The sequence below is a fragment of the Dipodomys spectabilis genome, unplaced genomic scaffold (genome assembly GCF_019054845.1).
Source record: "Dipodomys spectabilis isolate Male_0828 unplaced genomic scaffold, ASM1905484v1 ptg000024l, whole genome shotgun sequence".
Lineage (NCBI taxonomy): Eukaryota > Metazoa > Chordata > Mammalia > Rodentia > Heteromyidae > Dipodomys > Dipodomys spectabilis.
The window spans coordinates 662,348-678,281 of NW_024870701.1; the positions used below are offsets into that span (position 1 = coordinate 662,348).

General features: G+C 37.1%; 1 protein-coding gene across 4 annotated transcripts in view; it reads left to right on the forward strand.

Moving 5' to 3' along the window:
• Nucleotides 1-15,934, forward strand: part of Lpin2 (lipin 2) — a 97,170-nt gene that overhangs the window by 31,550 nt on the left and 49,686 nt on the right. The window contains exon 1 of one of the 4 annotated variants that reach the window (XM_042675359.1): nucleotides 6,801-6,961. The exons of the other annotated variants lie outside the window; for them this stretch is intronic. Within the exon in view, the coding sequence (XP_042531293.1) occupies nucleotides 6,860-6,961 (102 nt within the window). The 5' untranslated portion in view covers nucleotides 6,801-6,859. Of the gene's footprint in view, nucleotides 1-6,800; nucleotides 6,962-15,934 lie in introns of those variants that run through there. 4 annotated transcript variants of the gene reach the window in all.

The following is a 15,934-nucleotide window of genomic DNA, read 5'->3' on the forward strand; positions in this document are numbered from 1 at the left end:
AGGTTTTCTCCACCTCTTTTTTTTTTAAAATTTTATTGTCAAAGTGATGTACAGAGGGGTTACAGTTACATAAGTAAGGTAGTGATTACATTTATTGTCCAACTTCTTACCCCTTCCTTCATTTTTCTCCCTCTTCCCCGTTTCCTTCCCCCCAATTCCCCCGCAAGTTGTACAGATCATTTCCAGCATGTCTTGTGAGTATTGCATTGGTTCTCCCTTTGTTTCACCAATTTGTTGTTCCTCTTCCCTTGTTCAGATAAATGTATGTATAATACCAAAATCAAACACAGTGACAATAGGAGATAAATCGTGGGGGAGGGGAGGGGAGACACAAAAAAGAAATCACATAGTACATTGAGAACAGCAACAATAAAGAAAAACCTCTTATGTCCATGTCTTGGGAGTTCATTTAGCTTAACATCGTCTTATATGGTCATATGTACATAATTATTGAGCTATTCTATTCATCTACTAAGATTATCCTACATATATATTAACATAAATAAGGGAGACCATGGGACCTATGTTTTCTTGGGTCTTACTTACTTAACCTAATACGATTTTTTTTTTCCAAGTCCCTCCATTTCTTTACAAATGGGTTGGTGTCATTGAGATTCCACCTCCCCCCAGTTGGAATGGCTATAATCAAGAAATCTAATAACAGATGCTGGAGGGGATGTGGCCAAAAGAGAATCCTACTACACTGTTGGTAGGAGTGTAAACTTGTTCAACCAGTCTGGAAAGCAGTATGGAGGTTCCTCATAGAGCTTCCCTATGACCCAGCAATCCCACTTCTGGGCATTTCCCAAATGACCACAAACAAGGCCACACTAAAGCTACCAGCACAACTATGTTTATCATAGCGTTATTTAACATAGCTACAACCCAGATGCCCCTCAGTAGATGAATGGGTCGAGAAAATGTGGTAAATATATATACAATGAAATTCTATGCTTCCATCAGAAAGACTGTCGTCTACACTTCTTTTGGCTTTATTTTTCTGTAAATGTTGACCAGAATTTGTGACAATCAGGCTGTAATTATTCTGATCCTGGATTGGGCTGTTTGATTTTTAATGGTCAGATACATATGACTGCTTCAGCCAGGAAACTCCTATTTGCTCATCTCAAAATTCTAGGTGAATGCTTCACTTAGAATATCTGTGTTGCAAGGATTAGGTTTTTAGGGGGGGCCTGACTCCTTAAGCTGGCATACCTACATCCAGTTTCTAATGATACTCTAAGCCATACAATAAATAAATGTAATAAATTTATAAATAAATGTGATAGATTTACCCTTGAATTTGGTAGGTGTTGATTTTTAAAGATAACTGAGCCTTCAAAGAAATTGAGTCAATTTAATATGGGTCTCTGACTTAAGGAGATCCTATTTTTTAACTTCTGGAAAGAAGTGTTTGAATTGCCTTATTCATTCACAGCTCAATGGAATAGGTATTGTTGAGCATTGGAATTTATGTGAAGATATTACACAACATGGGAACTTGATAAAACTTATTTTTTTGCCAGTCCTGAGGCTTGAACTCAAGTCTAGTGCTGTACCACTTGAGCCATAGTTCCATTTTTGACTTGTTTTTGTTTTTGTAATTAATTGGAGATAAGAGTCATTGGCTTCAAACTATGATCCTCACATCTCAGCCTCCTGATTAGTTAGGATTATAGGCAAGAGCCTCCGGCACCCAATTGGATAAAACTTCATATATAAGCCATTAAACTACATTGAACAACCTGAGAATGGTAGAGGAATTTCCTTTTGGTTTTCAATGTAGCAGTTCCTTTTGGGTGGTTGTCATAGTTTCAATAGTGACAAAACAAGAAATACTTTATATGCTTTAGTGTAGCTGACAGAACCATGTGGCTTTAATAAAAGGAAAATTGTTTTAAGTGTTTGTGGTCCTTTTTTCTTGTGGATCCTTTTGTTATGAGTCCTTAAACTATAAAATAATTACAATGGAGATTAGAAAATTATGTAAAACAATCTTTTTCATCCTGAATTTTTTAACTCATCTTCATTGCTAATTCAGAAGAAAACGTTGCAATTCCACAGTTGACCGCTAGGAAGAGTATAGTTATGTTTTGTGGTGAAATATGGACACAACTTGGGTACTAGTATAAAAGCATTTTATTGAACTAAGTTAACACAACTTCGCATGTGCAAATTTCAGGCAAGGAAGTTTAAAACTATTTTAAATGTTTCTTTTTTAAATTATGTTTTCACTATCTTCAACAAAAGAATTACCATTTAACAAATCAGTTTGTAAGTACAGTGCGTTTTAATCAATGTCACCCCTTTCATCACGTTTTTTCGATTCTTCCCAACTCATCCCTTCAATTTTCTTAAGTTTCATATGATATATTGAATATTACGACGGCATTCTGCCCTTACCTTCCTTTCTTTCTTCCTGTATTCCTCTTCCCTTAAATCCCCTTCCCTACCCCTCAATTATCTAGTTCCTGGTTTTCTTTTTTTGGACTATAAAATTTTCTAAGGAATTACACCATGTGAATTCTCTCCTGCAAATACTGTACTGTGGTTAATACATCTGTGTGTGCTCACATACAACCCTGTATGTGTTTGCTTATACATTTATAAATTACTTCTAGCTTCCACATATGAGGGAAAACATAAGTCCTTTGTCACTCTGGGCCTGACTTAATTTCACTTAACATAATTTTTTTCTGAATCTGTCAATTTCTTTGTAAATGATGTAACATTCTAATTGATATATATATATATATATATATATATATATATATATATCACATTTTCTTGATCCATTCACCCATTGAGGGACATCTAAGCTGTTCCCATACCTTAGGCAAGGAAATTTTAAATAATTGGTTTTTTGTTGTTTGTTTTTTTGTTGGTCATGGGGCTTGAACTTTGGGCCTGGGCGCTGTCCTTCAGCTCTTCAGCTCAATGCTAGTGCTTTACCATTTGAGCTACAGTGCTACTTCGGTTTTCTGGTGGTTAACTGGAGATAAGAGTCTCATGGACTTTGCTGCCCGGGCTGGCTTTGAACCACTATCCTCAGATCTCAGTCTCCTGAATAGCTAGGATTACAGGTGTGAGCCACTGGTACCCAACTAAATAATTGTTTTCTTATAAAGCCCTTTACAGCTAGTCATATATTTATGGGAAGGGGTATATATTTCACTTGGTAGCATTATCACTTGCAGAATCTGAACAAGATTTTTATTCTCATAACTGGCATTTAATTTTGTTTCTTTAAGCCAGATTATCTTTTAAAGGTGTACATCTTGAAAAGACCACCATGCACTTCTTTTCCCTTGATCGTTTGTTTTGAGACAGTTTTACTGGGTAGCCCAGGCTTAGCTCAAATTTCACCAATCCTTCTGCTTCCTCTTCTGCCTACCTCTACCAGCTAGCCTAACCATTTTCAAGATCATCAAAGAGCAAGGTACAGTGGGAAGGTTATCTCTGCCCACCTAGGAAAGATAGATCCCCTGATTTAAAACAAAAAACTTAGAGGATGCTATATAGCAGTAAAAAGTCATTTTTTTCAATATTCAGCCATTTACTTTTGTGTGTGTGTGCTAGTTCTGGGTCTGAACTCAGGACCCAGATGTTATCCCTGAGCTTTTTTGTTCAAGGATAGCACTCTACCACTTGAGCCACAGCTCTATTTCTGGCTTTTAGTGGTTAATTGGAGATTAGAGTCTCATGGACTTTCCTGCCCAGTCTGGCTTTGAACTGGGATCCTCAGACTTTAGACTCCTGAGTAACTGGGATGACAGGTGCCCAGCTCCATTTACTTTTTATGTCAGCCTGTAGAGTTTAGTAGTAAATCATTTTTATTTTTTCTTAGGAAATCAGAGATTATTGAATTTTTTTTGGTTTGTGATTTTACCATTGACCAAGACTAAAAAGTGTCACCACCCAATTGGGAGGCCAGAACAAAAACAAAAGGTCCCAGGTCGGAAGAGTGCCCAGGTTACCACAGGGAAGCTGAAGTTGTGTGCCTAGAAGCAAATAGGTATTTCAGATGAACTCACCTCTGATGACTCCCTGGTTATAGACAGGACATTTTGTGAGTCACCACCAACAAAACAATGATACAATACCAAGATGGGTAGGAAACTCATGGCTGCCCAGGAGCCGCCTTGTTGTGTAAGAGATGAACATTGGCCAAACAGTTTGTACCCATTGATTGCACTCTGCCCTGCTGGATCTCCACCAGTTTTCACCTGTTAGATCTTTCCTCTGGTTTCTTGTCAGCTGCCTCCCACTGCCTCTAGCATATTGTCTCTAAATCTCAATTTGGCAAAATGAAAATACACACTGAGTGAGACATGGGGAGGACTCATGTTTGGGCACCTTTGCTAACCTTTGCTAGGTGACCTCTAGCTATTGCCTGAACTCTTTATGAACCTCAGTTTTCTCATATTTAAAATTGATAAGGATGAGGGTTTTCTTTTTCTTTCCATCTCATATCCTACTTAATTTTCTTCTACTCTCTCCTGGATATCTCTTCCACATTTATTTCCTATGCCTCTGACTTTGCGTGCCTTTCCTTCATGTTCTTAACTCGCTTCTCTTAATCTCCCTATTTTGTTTGCTCCTATTTTTCCTTGACCTCTCATTTCTCCTACCCCTCTTTTTCCCCACTAGCCCCTCTTTTTCCCTAGTATGAGAGCTTTATTAACTATACCCTGTGATGCCAGGGCTCCAGAATTGCAGCAGGTCATGGAGGAAGAGGTTTACATTTTTATATATGCAGCATCATATTTAGACCATAAAAATCTGTCACCTCCTTTGAAAGGAGGAATATGTGTATGTGATATATATATAGTTATGTTACAAGAGAATCTGAATACTTCAGTGTACCTCATGTTCTCATTACTATCTGGAAGACTGAACAGCAAGCAGGGAAATTTTGTTTAACACAAAACAAGTTTTTCTATTTTGAATTTTGGTGAAATGTTTTTTAAACTTCCCCTTAACACATTATTTGCATCTTGGTGGTAAATTACCATTTCCCCTTGCTTGGCCAGACATTTGGTAGCTTAGAGATAGAAAAAAAGTTTCATTAAATGTGTGTTGATCAATAAATAATTGGTGAGTTATATACTTTCATGGGATGGTGTAAAATATTGTTGTTTTTAGTTCTTCAATAGGCCAAACTTTACCAGAGTATCCTTCCTCTGTTCCTTGCCCTGAAAATTGCCTCAAGGCCCTAGAGCAGTACTACTCATTAGAAATCTAGTGGGAGCTACATGTATAATTTTCAATTTTTATGTTTTAAAAATTAGGAAACAGCTAGGCAATGGTGGCTCATGCCTATATTCCTAGCTACTCAGGAGGCTAAGATAAGATCTGAGGATCATACTTTGAAGGCAGCCCAGGAAGGAAAGTCTGTGATACTCTTTTTTTTTTAATTTTTTAAAAAGTCACAAACACCTTTTAATCTTCACAATCATAGTCATCATTATGTGGTACTCTTTTATTTTTAATAAACTAACCCAAAGCTGGAAGTGGAGCTATGGGTCAAGTGGTAGAGCACTAGCTTTAAGCAAAGGAAGCCCAGGAACCAGCACACAAACAAAAAAAGTAGGAAACAATAGACATTAATTGTAGTATCCTAGTCTAGTATATCCAAAATATTATTTCAACATACATATATACATATATGTATATTTATATACATTTATCTATTTATATTATATATTACATACTATAAATCTATATGTAACAATTTCACTTTCTTTTTCATACAAGTCTTCAAGCTCCAGTGGGTATTTTTTTTTTTGGGTGGTCCGGTTGTGGGCCTGAACTCTGGGCCTGGGCACTGTCCCTCAGCTCTTCAACTCAAGGCTAGCGCTCTACCACTTGAGCCACAGCACCACTTCCGGCTTTTTTCTTTTTGCTTATGTGGTGCTGAGGAATCGAACCCAGGGCCTCATGCATGCAAGACAAGCGCTCTACCACTGAGCCACCTTCCCAGCCCCTCCAGTGGGTATTTTATACTCAGAGCACACTATAGCTTACAAATTCTCAATAGGCACAAAAGATTGTGCTATTTATTACAAATAGCAATTTGGCAGCTTTACAAAATATATTTTAACCCAAAATAAAATAATGAAACATTTTAACTTAAAAATCTAATATTTTGTCCATGTGAGTTGAAAGTATTTTAGGCTTTTAGAAAAATTTAGGTGAAGTTACTTTCTGAAAACTGGCAAGAAAATACTGGGAATATTGGTGAAGAAGTGTTGTCATACTGTGGAAGTGTTATAAATTTTGTTTACAGTGCTGAGCAATATATCTGATACATCTGTGAAAAATATAAGGTCATACCAGTATGAAGTAAAAATATTTAGTGTTTGGGGGATGTACAAAGCATATGTAACCAGGCTGACTTTGGGAAGCTCACTGATGCTCAGAAAATGCATGTAAATTATTTCCCTTGCATGATTCGTTTACATAAGACTATTTCTCCATATTTGTACATGTTTTTATTTCTGAAAATGAGGATGTAATTGGTTCAAGAAATCATTAACTCAATCCGTGTTTGTGAGCTGACAGCTGCAGGACCATCATGTGATTGGGCAGGACTTGGTACCTATCAGTGTAAACACATGGCACAACCTATCTCATGCCTTTGCTTATCTCCTCAGAGAGAAGGGTTGAGGCATTTTGAGCAAATCTCATTGGCAAGTTGTGTATGCATTGCTTTTTTTTTAAAGAATCATTTCCTTTCAGTTTTACCCATATTTCTGTCTGCAAACAGCATTCAGTTTGTCAGCAGAGCTGCTTTCTGTTTTGATGAGGTCTTCATTGCTGTAAAGAGATACGCTTTAAAAGCTTCTTCAATTTTAAGATGTTTTACTTAGAAGATGATAGTGAAGAAGAGAAGGTTAAGGAAAGCTCATTAAATAGAACTCCAGGTGTTTACCATGGCAAGGCTCCTCCTAATATCCTGGTGAGTCCCATCCACACATGCCTGGTTTGTTTGCTTGCATGTTCAGACAGGGTACCAATAAAGAGAGATAGGGTAACCTACCAGACTAAAGCAGCTAATGTGTTTTCTTTGAAATGTAATGTTATAGTAAATTTACTAATTTTCAAATGCATATGGAACATCAATCTTTGACTACCTGACCTTTCTAATTGAATCTATGCTATACCTTTCTATCTTTTCCTGTTACTTAACAAATAACTTTTTGCCTAGAAAAAAAATTGATTTAGATTTTTTGAAATCTAGGTTTCAAAGTGATGTATCTAGCTTCATATTCTCTTTACATCTTTGTGTAGATAAGGTATAAAAGTCAATTTTGAAGCCCTTCAAATGTACTGTCTTAGCCAAAATCTTTGAAGGCCAAATTCATATTTTGAAACAGACATTTTATTTGGATGAATAATAGACAATACTGACTTCAATCTTATGTGATTGTAAAGAAAACCAAAAAAGATTGCAAGCTTGGAATGTGTGGGGAAAATAGAAATAGTCTGAAAATTTTCTGTAGGACACCAGGACCTGTGTTTGCTAGACAAGTGCTCCATTGAGCTACATCCCTAGCCCTGATTTTTTTTTTTTTAATTTACAGGGTTTTTGTTTTTTTCCTGTCTTGGGGCTTGAACTTAGGACCTGGACATTGTCCCTGAGCTTGTCTTGCTCAAGACTAGCACTCTACCACTTGAGCTACAGTGCCACTTCCAGCTTTTTCTGTTTATGTGGTACTGAGGGAGTCAAACCCAGGGCTTCATGCATTCTAGCAAGCACTCTACCACTAAGCCACTTTCCCAGCCTATTTAGTATTGTTATAACACACAAAACAGAACATGTCATATAACTTTAGTTTGAGTTCCAAAAGACTGCGTTAAGGAAACTAAATGAGATGACTTTTTATTTAATCACAGAATATAATGTTCCCTATGGAATCTTTTTTTTTGGGGGGATGTGGGGGGTCCGGTCGTGGAGCCTGAACTCTGTGCCTGGGTGCTGTCCCTCAGCTCTTCAGTTCAAGGCTAGCGCTCTACCACTGGAGCCACAGCGCCACTTCCGGCTTTTTTCTTTTTGCTTATGTGGTGGTGAGGAATAGAACCCAGGGCCTCAGGCATGCAAGGCAAGCGCTCTACCACTGAGCCACCTTCCCAGCCCCTGGAATCTTTCTTATAAAAATAATACAAAGTAAATGCCTATTTTAAAAGCTTTAAACATTTTAGAAAATTAAGGACAGATAGTTTATGAAAATGTTAAATCAACAAAACCAAAAACATTAGATTATTTCTAAGATCTGGTTGATTTTTTAGTTATATATAATTTTTATTGTCATCTTTAGAGATGTTACCACTTCCTGTGTGCTTTTGGGAGTCTGTAGTTTTAGTTCTACTATTCAGACTTCCAGAATACTAATTGTTTGAATATGAATGGAAGGTGCTAGTGAGGGAGGCAGTTTGCTTTTGAAATCTCCATTTTTGTACAGAGTTTATATGCAGATGGGTTTTTATACTCTTCTAACAAAACTATAAAAGAAAGGAGAATGTGGAATAAACTGATTTCTGTATGAAAGAATTTACTTAGTAGCACCAGCACACACAAACTGTCTACCAGAAAAAGAAACTCTTAAGATGTTGTTGGTGTTTTCCAGAGAAACATCTAGGGCTGTGTGCTTAGACTGCATTTTATTAACAGTTCTCTTTTATGCTACTGTTATATCTTTGACGTTCCCTGAGTCACGACCGGCCCCTAGAGGAGCATGAATTTCTGAATGGCTAGTGGTTAAGATACTAGATTAGATATCTGCTTAGTAAGCTGTAATGACTATGTTAAAGTTTAACTTTATAACTTAGTATGTATAGTGAGAGGTGGAATCCTACTTCCTCTGACCCAAACATTCATTACAAGTCACATTTTGGGAGGTGACAGTTTGGAAAGGACCTCTTTCTTCATGGTCTTATGTGTTCAAAGTGTATAAAATCCAATGACTTTAAAAAGTGAGAAGATTTCTGTGCTTTGTTAGAAATTGGGAATTTTTTTAATCTATTTTTTTAAACAAGAGAATTCATTGTGTAGGTTAAAGGATGTTAGGTTGAACTATGTAAGCTATGTTCAGTTACCCTGGAGTTCTAAAGTAATGTATTGGCTTTATTTTCCCTCTGTTTCTTTTAAATTACCTTGCTTATTGTAGTGTGTGTGTGTGTGTGTGTGTGTGTGTGTGTGTGTGTGTGTGTGTGTGTGTGTGTGTGTGTGTGTGTGTGTGTGTGTGTGTGTGTGTGTGTGTGTGTGTGTGTGTGTGTGTGTGTGTGTGTGTGTGTGTGTGTTTCTTTTGCTAGACCAGAATGTGATAGAGGAATTCTTGGCTAAACGCATATCCTAAGAGGTGTTCCAGAATCTTTTAGCAGTTTAGAGCTACGGAGGATTCTAAAGCCCAACTAGCTGTTCTCAGGTTAGAAACAGCCATAGGCACTGACAGAGGTTGCCCAGTTGTGTTCTTAGCAGTAAGACTTGGTGTTGGTCTTCTTATCCTTGCCAGCTGCAAAGGCATAGCACCTGCTAGGGATAGTGCTCCTCAGAATTCCTATTTCTACTCTATCAAAGGACCTGAGCTCCACTGGTTGACTCCAAAAAGCTCAACAAGATATGTGCATGTGTGCGTGTGAAAGAGAAAGAGAGGGGGGTGGGTGGGTGGGTGCTGGTCCTGTGGCTTGACTCAGGGCCCTGGTTGCTGCCCTTGAGCTTTTTTTTTTTTTTTTTGCATAAAGCTAACACTCTACAACTTGAGTCATAGATTTACTAACAGCTTTTTGGTAGTTTATTGGAGATACAAGTCTCAACAGACTTTCCTGCTTGGACTGGCTTTTAACTGCAATCCTCAGATCTTAGCCTCCTGAGTAGCTAGGATTACAGGAATGAGCCACCAGTACCCAGCTAGCTCAACAGATTTAATCATCTTAACCAGTGGTAGAAGGGAGCAAGACACACTGTTCTGTTGGCTAGGGCTCATGACATGAGGCTGAGTGCTTTATAAGTAAGTTAGGAAACCCTGAGTCCATCTGGACTTCTTAAGTGGGTTGATGAGACTCCAACTTTAGCACATAGTTATTTACTCATTCCTTCCTGAAATCCTAGAAGAACGCTAGCTTAACAGACTCATAACAAATCACATTCCTCCAGTCTAGCATGGATAGTGTTCACAAAATTCATTAAATATTTAATTGAGTAGATTTTCATTTCTTCACCAAAATAAGGTTATTAAATGCAACTGCCTCCTAATTAGCTGTAGAGCTCAACTAGCCTGAGTTCTGAGTCCTAGAACAAGAGGCAAGAATTACCTCCTCCTTTGCTGCATAAGGGCCAAGTTTCACCAAACCTTTGAGATTTTTTTATGAGTTCCATTTTCAACATTTTTTTTTGTTTTCTCTCTCGATACTTATATCACTTGTGATGCGTTTGAGGATAATAGACATATCTTCCATACCTTTGGATTTTCAGAGGGGTGCTGCTGCTCTAGCCACCTAGCTGTGAGTACTGACTCCTAACCCCTGAAATCTGAGGTAATATAGAGCATACAGGAAGCTTTGATGGGATCTCTAGCCAGGAGTCACTGTGTACTAACAACTTGAAAACCCAGTGAGATTGATTGAGCCGGAGTCACACAGGCTGGGGATGTTAGTAGTTAGATGGTTTGGGGAAATACGTTCTCTTAAAATCTGTTTTTCTAGCATGTTTGTTTCTTTTAATAGTGATCCCATGGATGCACTCAGGGATTTGGGGGAATGTGGCTTTGAGTAGCATTGTGGCTTTGAATGTAGCAAAATTTAGACTGCTTGAGAATTAGTGTGTGTGTGTGTGTGTGTGTGTGTGTGTGTGTGTGTGTGTTACTAGGTTTTGAATTCAGGGCCTCCCACTCATTTGGTTTACTTGCTTGAATAGTGAACTACCACTTGAGTGGGTACATCCAGCCCAGCTTTTTGTTGGTTATTTTGGAATTGGAATCTTTGGGACTTTTTGTGCCTATTCTGACTTTGAACTGCAATCCTCCAGATCTTAGCCTCCTAGCTAGGATGATAGCTGCCAGCACCAGGCTGAAATTATTGTTCATTTTTACATTTCTTTAGTTTCAATGAGGAAAGACTTAGAGATATCTTACAGTTATGCAGGTATGTATCTGCCTCCAAGAGACTGTGCAGTATGTGGCTAACCCTTTCAGTTTGAAGGAAACAAAATTCTCTTCAGCAAATATACTGTCCTACAACTGAGTCTGGTGGATGCATTTACTAATATGTCTGAATTACTTGTTAGTTTTGTTGGTGGTGGTGGTGGTGGTGGTCGTGGGGCTTGAACTTTGGACTTGGGCGCTGTCCCTGCGCTCTTCAGCTCAAGGCTAGCACTCTACCACTTCAGCCACAGTGCCACTTCCGGTTTTCTAGTGGTTTATTGAAGATGAGTCTCAGAGTTTCCTGCTTGGGCTGGCTGTGAACGAGTCTTTAACTCTTTTCCTGCCTGGGGGACAGGAAATGTTTCGCTCTCTGTTTCTCCCTACTTTAACTCTGATACACTAAAATAAGTCCTTGCTAAAACTTTCAAAAGTGTTATTACTTTGTAATTATTTTGTGAAAGTATTTTTTTAGCTCTGTAATGAAATCATGCTTAAAACTTCGTGTGCCTTTGGTGTACCATCTTATCATTAACTCCTATTTATCTGGGAAGACTTTTATTAGAAATCTGCCTAGTGCCAAGGTGTTGGTGAACTCTTGTAATTCCAGCACTTGGAAGCCTGAAGCAGGAGAATTATGAGTTTGAGGCTACCTGAGCTGCCTTGACAATCAGAAGAATGGAGGAAAAGAGGTGAATCAATCTAAAGTTGTGATCTCTAGAATGTTATCACACGCTCAAACTTACCTGAACCCTATTCAACTGCAAATAAGAGAGGCTATCTTCTTTCTGCTGGGTCAAGGGGCTGTAGTAGCTAAGATTATAGAAGTCATTTGTCACTTTTGTTTTTCTTATTCTAAGAAAGGATGATACTATAGTCATTATAGATTTCAATTGAAATCCTATTGGAAGAAATAATTCTGTTGGTGAGTGAGGCAAAAAGGAACAGTCTCTGAAAATGTAAGAATTTTAGAATTGATCCACTTGCTTCTTGTCATCAGCTTGAAATTACTGACGTTTTAGGGTGACTTGGGGACTTCAGGAAAAGTATTTGTATCTGTAACACTTTGGGGAAGGTATGATCATCAGGATTTCTCTAATGTACAGCCAGACATGGATGAAAAGTGTTCCTAAGAATAGTGATTCTTAACTCTGGACACTGGAACCTGAGCTTTGGTGAGGATACACAGATTTTTCCCAGATAAACTGAGGCAATTAGGGGGCCCAAGAATTACATTTTCTTTTTAGAACAAAACTACAGCCTTTTAAAGATACTTTTTGGAGAAGTCCCTATTCTGTTTCAGAATCGAATCTAGCATCTCATCTGTTTACTTTTCCTGTGTCCTCAGTTTCTTCCAATCTATGATAACCTTTCCTTTAATCTTTCCTGATCTTGACATTATATTGAATACTGATTAGATGCAGTTATCCTCTATTTGGATTTGTTTAGTGTTGTCTCATAATTAGATGGAGGTTGTATATATTTTTTGTGAAAACAGAACTAATGTATCTTGGGGCAGATAATGAGGCTTAAACACGGACTTTCTTTTTGGTTTTGTATTTTGGGGCTGGTTCCATGGCTTGAAACTAAGGCCTCATGCTCTTGCTAGGTTTTCTTGCTTATGTCTGGCTTCAAGTCACTATCCTCCAGGTCTCAACATCCTGAGTGGTTAAGATTACATCTGTGAGCCATCTGTGGCCTATTCAATGTGTCCTTTTCAAGAGGTCATATAAGAATATATGTTTTATTACTGGTGAAATTTCTCTTCATTATTTGATGAAACAAGTTTCTATAGGTACAGATTTCTCCTATGTAGATGAAATACTACTTTCCTTTTCTGTAATGAATTGAGAGTTTTGGGGAGAATAGTTTGAGGAGAAACAAGCTGTCTGAACATTCTCAAACTTTTGTCCTCTTTATTTTTTGACAGTCATAGGTTTTGAACTCAGAGCTTTGCTCTTAGTCTGCTTATTTCTCAGCTGTGTTCTGCCACTTGCATCATGCTTCCAACCCAGCTCTTTTGCAGGTAATAATTGGAGAGGGAGTCTTGAATCTTTTTTGCCCAGACTGGCATGTTAAACTGTGATCCTTCAGCCTCCTGAGTCATTCGGATTACAGGCTTGAACTGCTAGTGCCCAGCTTACCCTCTGTTTTTAACATCTGTTGATGGACTTTTCTTACTATTATTGTGTTTTCTAATAGTGATTTTCTAGTTTCAGTTTATTTCTTCAGTTCTGAATTGGAATTTATCTTTAAGATAAAGTCCCTTCTTGGCTCACTTACTCATTTACAACAGTGTAAACTCATTAATATTTGCTTTATTCTCTTTCATCTTTGTTGCTCAACTTGTTCAAGGTTTAGCTATTAGGACTTCTTTTATATTAATTCTCATGTCCCTGTAATTCACATGCCCTATTCTTGTGATTTTGAGTACTTTGGTAGTATCCTGCACTGCAAAATAGTCTAGCAGCAACTTGTGTTTTACTGCCCTCAGACCTGGAATAAACTACTTCTCCAGGAACAAGGCCTTGTTCCTTTTTATTGCAGAAATATTATATGGAAACTAAGATTTGAGCTCTAGATAGTTTCCTTGCTTTGGAAGTGTCCATGGTTGTAGATCCTCTTATCAGGAGAGATTTAAATAAATATTCTCCCAAGCACAAGTATGTGTGTACTTATCTACATATATACTTGTAAACCATGAGATCCCATTCCAATTCAATACCACAGGGTTCATTTAGCCTTCCCCATTAGGAAATTATGTTTTTATAAGCTTCCCAGGACTTTATGATCTAATCAGACTGGAGAATAATGAGTTTTGGATATACATCTGTTACGTACAGTATGACCAACTATACAAATTGTGGACTGCACATATTTTATATTCTAGACTACTCATATTTAGACTAAATAGTTTGTGTATTTAGATTTTTTAATCTCATGGAAAATAAACAATTTTGTTTTTACTGTTTTATGTCTTATTCTGGAAAAATGTTTTTTGTCTCTTCCTTGAAACCTATTTTATCTAATGTCCCTATGAAAAATTATTTTTCAGAGATGGTAAAGAAATATATTGAATGAGTCTTTAGGAGTCTTAAGACTTAGTTAAGAACTATTCAGTAATCATGATTTCCATAATTGGGTTAGTCATTTCTTTTTCTTATACTAAAAATTATTTTATTCCTAGCCATCATAATTAAACTAAATCCTTTTGTTTGGTGGTAGAGTAGTTCTAGTTCATGGCTAGTTTTCCTCTAAAGACTTTTTCAGAGAAATGGAACATTCTTCAAATGTTGACTGGTTTGAATGCCAAGGGAGCTGTAAAACATTTAAAAAATATATAAACAACTACCCAAACAAGAGACACAAAGTTTCAGAATTTCCACTAAATTTATCTAATTCTTGAATTACCTTCTTTTTGATAAGGCAGTCTGAATTGTATTTTTAAGTGTACTTTTATTTCTTACGCAAGTAATTTTATATCAGAGCCATTGATAATAACCTTTCAGCCTTGGGTCGATGAGAATGTTGGACTGTGAAATTTGAGCCTTTAGATGTTAATAGCTGCAATATTAGTTCAAAGGTGCAATAACCTTTTAGAAGTTACAATACCTTTTAAAGCCCAGCCCTTTTAAATGCATCTGACATATTCCTACCTGAGTTTTACTATGCTACAGTATTATGCAAGCAAGGGACTTTCAACCCAAGGAATTAACAGAATTGGAACATTAAGGTTACATTAGTTATGCGGGTGGGGGATGTTATAATTCCACACATGTTTATGGTGTATTCCAAAAAAAAATCTCAACACTGTATCACTCTCCTTTCCCTCTTCCCATTTCCAAAACAATTTTAACAAATTTCAACTCATCTGTGATATTAATTAAGGTTGTCTTTAAGGAGGTAAGAAGATAGAAGATAGATTAGTGATGCTTGACATCTCTATTTAGACCTACAAGAATGTGTTTCCCATCTGCAGTTGTAATTTTGACAGTACAAGAGTCAGTCAGTACAAGAAGTTAATTCTTAACTTCTAGGTCAATGTGTAAATAGAACTTCCAATAGAAATGGAATGCTTACAGGGAAATTGAATCCTGCTAATGTCTGTGATAGTCATTCCTGCTAGTACAATGTATGGTTTTCATACCAGCATGCTAATAGTCTGTCTATGCCTTTTGAATGTGGAAGTAAGCTAAGTGATCAGATTTCCAGTTTATTATAAAGATCCTGTAGTTATCATTGAACACTACCAATATAGGTTATATAACTGTCTTGTCTTAGAAGGTTTAAAATGGAAACCCAATACTTAAAACATTTATATTTTTAACTTGTACTCATATTTTAAAAAATTTTTTTTCTTGTATAGTAACATGTGGGGTAGTCATTAGGATCTTCTAAAAGTCTGTTTAATTCCAATTTGCAAATAGCCATGGAAGTTACATAGGAGTTTGTGTGGTCCCTAGATGCAGTGGAGAGATCATGATGTTTGAGACAAGCATACTTAGATGTTTGGGCCTATCTCTCTTTAACTGCTTGACTTCAGGTAGGTTACTCATTACCTTCATTATGTTCTAGTTTTCAAGTTGTTTACAGCACCTAACACTGACCTCACCTGATTGCAACTATGAAATGAGATGAGGTATATGATGATATTTAGAAAGGTTGAACTTTAGTACCGCTCGTTTATCCCGTCATTCAGGAAGCAAGATGAGTAAAACATCTGAATTGTAGCTTAATTCCATAGTGTGGTTAATAAGGGATATGCAGTGTTTAAAAGGTTTATGTCAGTGAGTAAA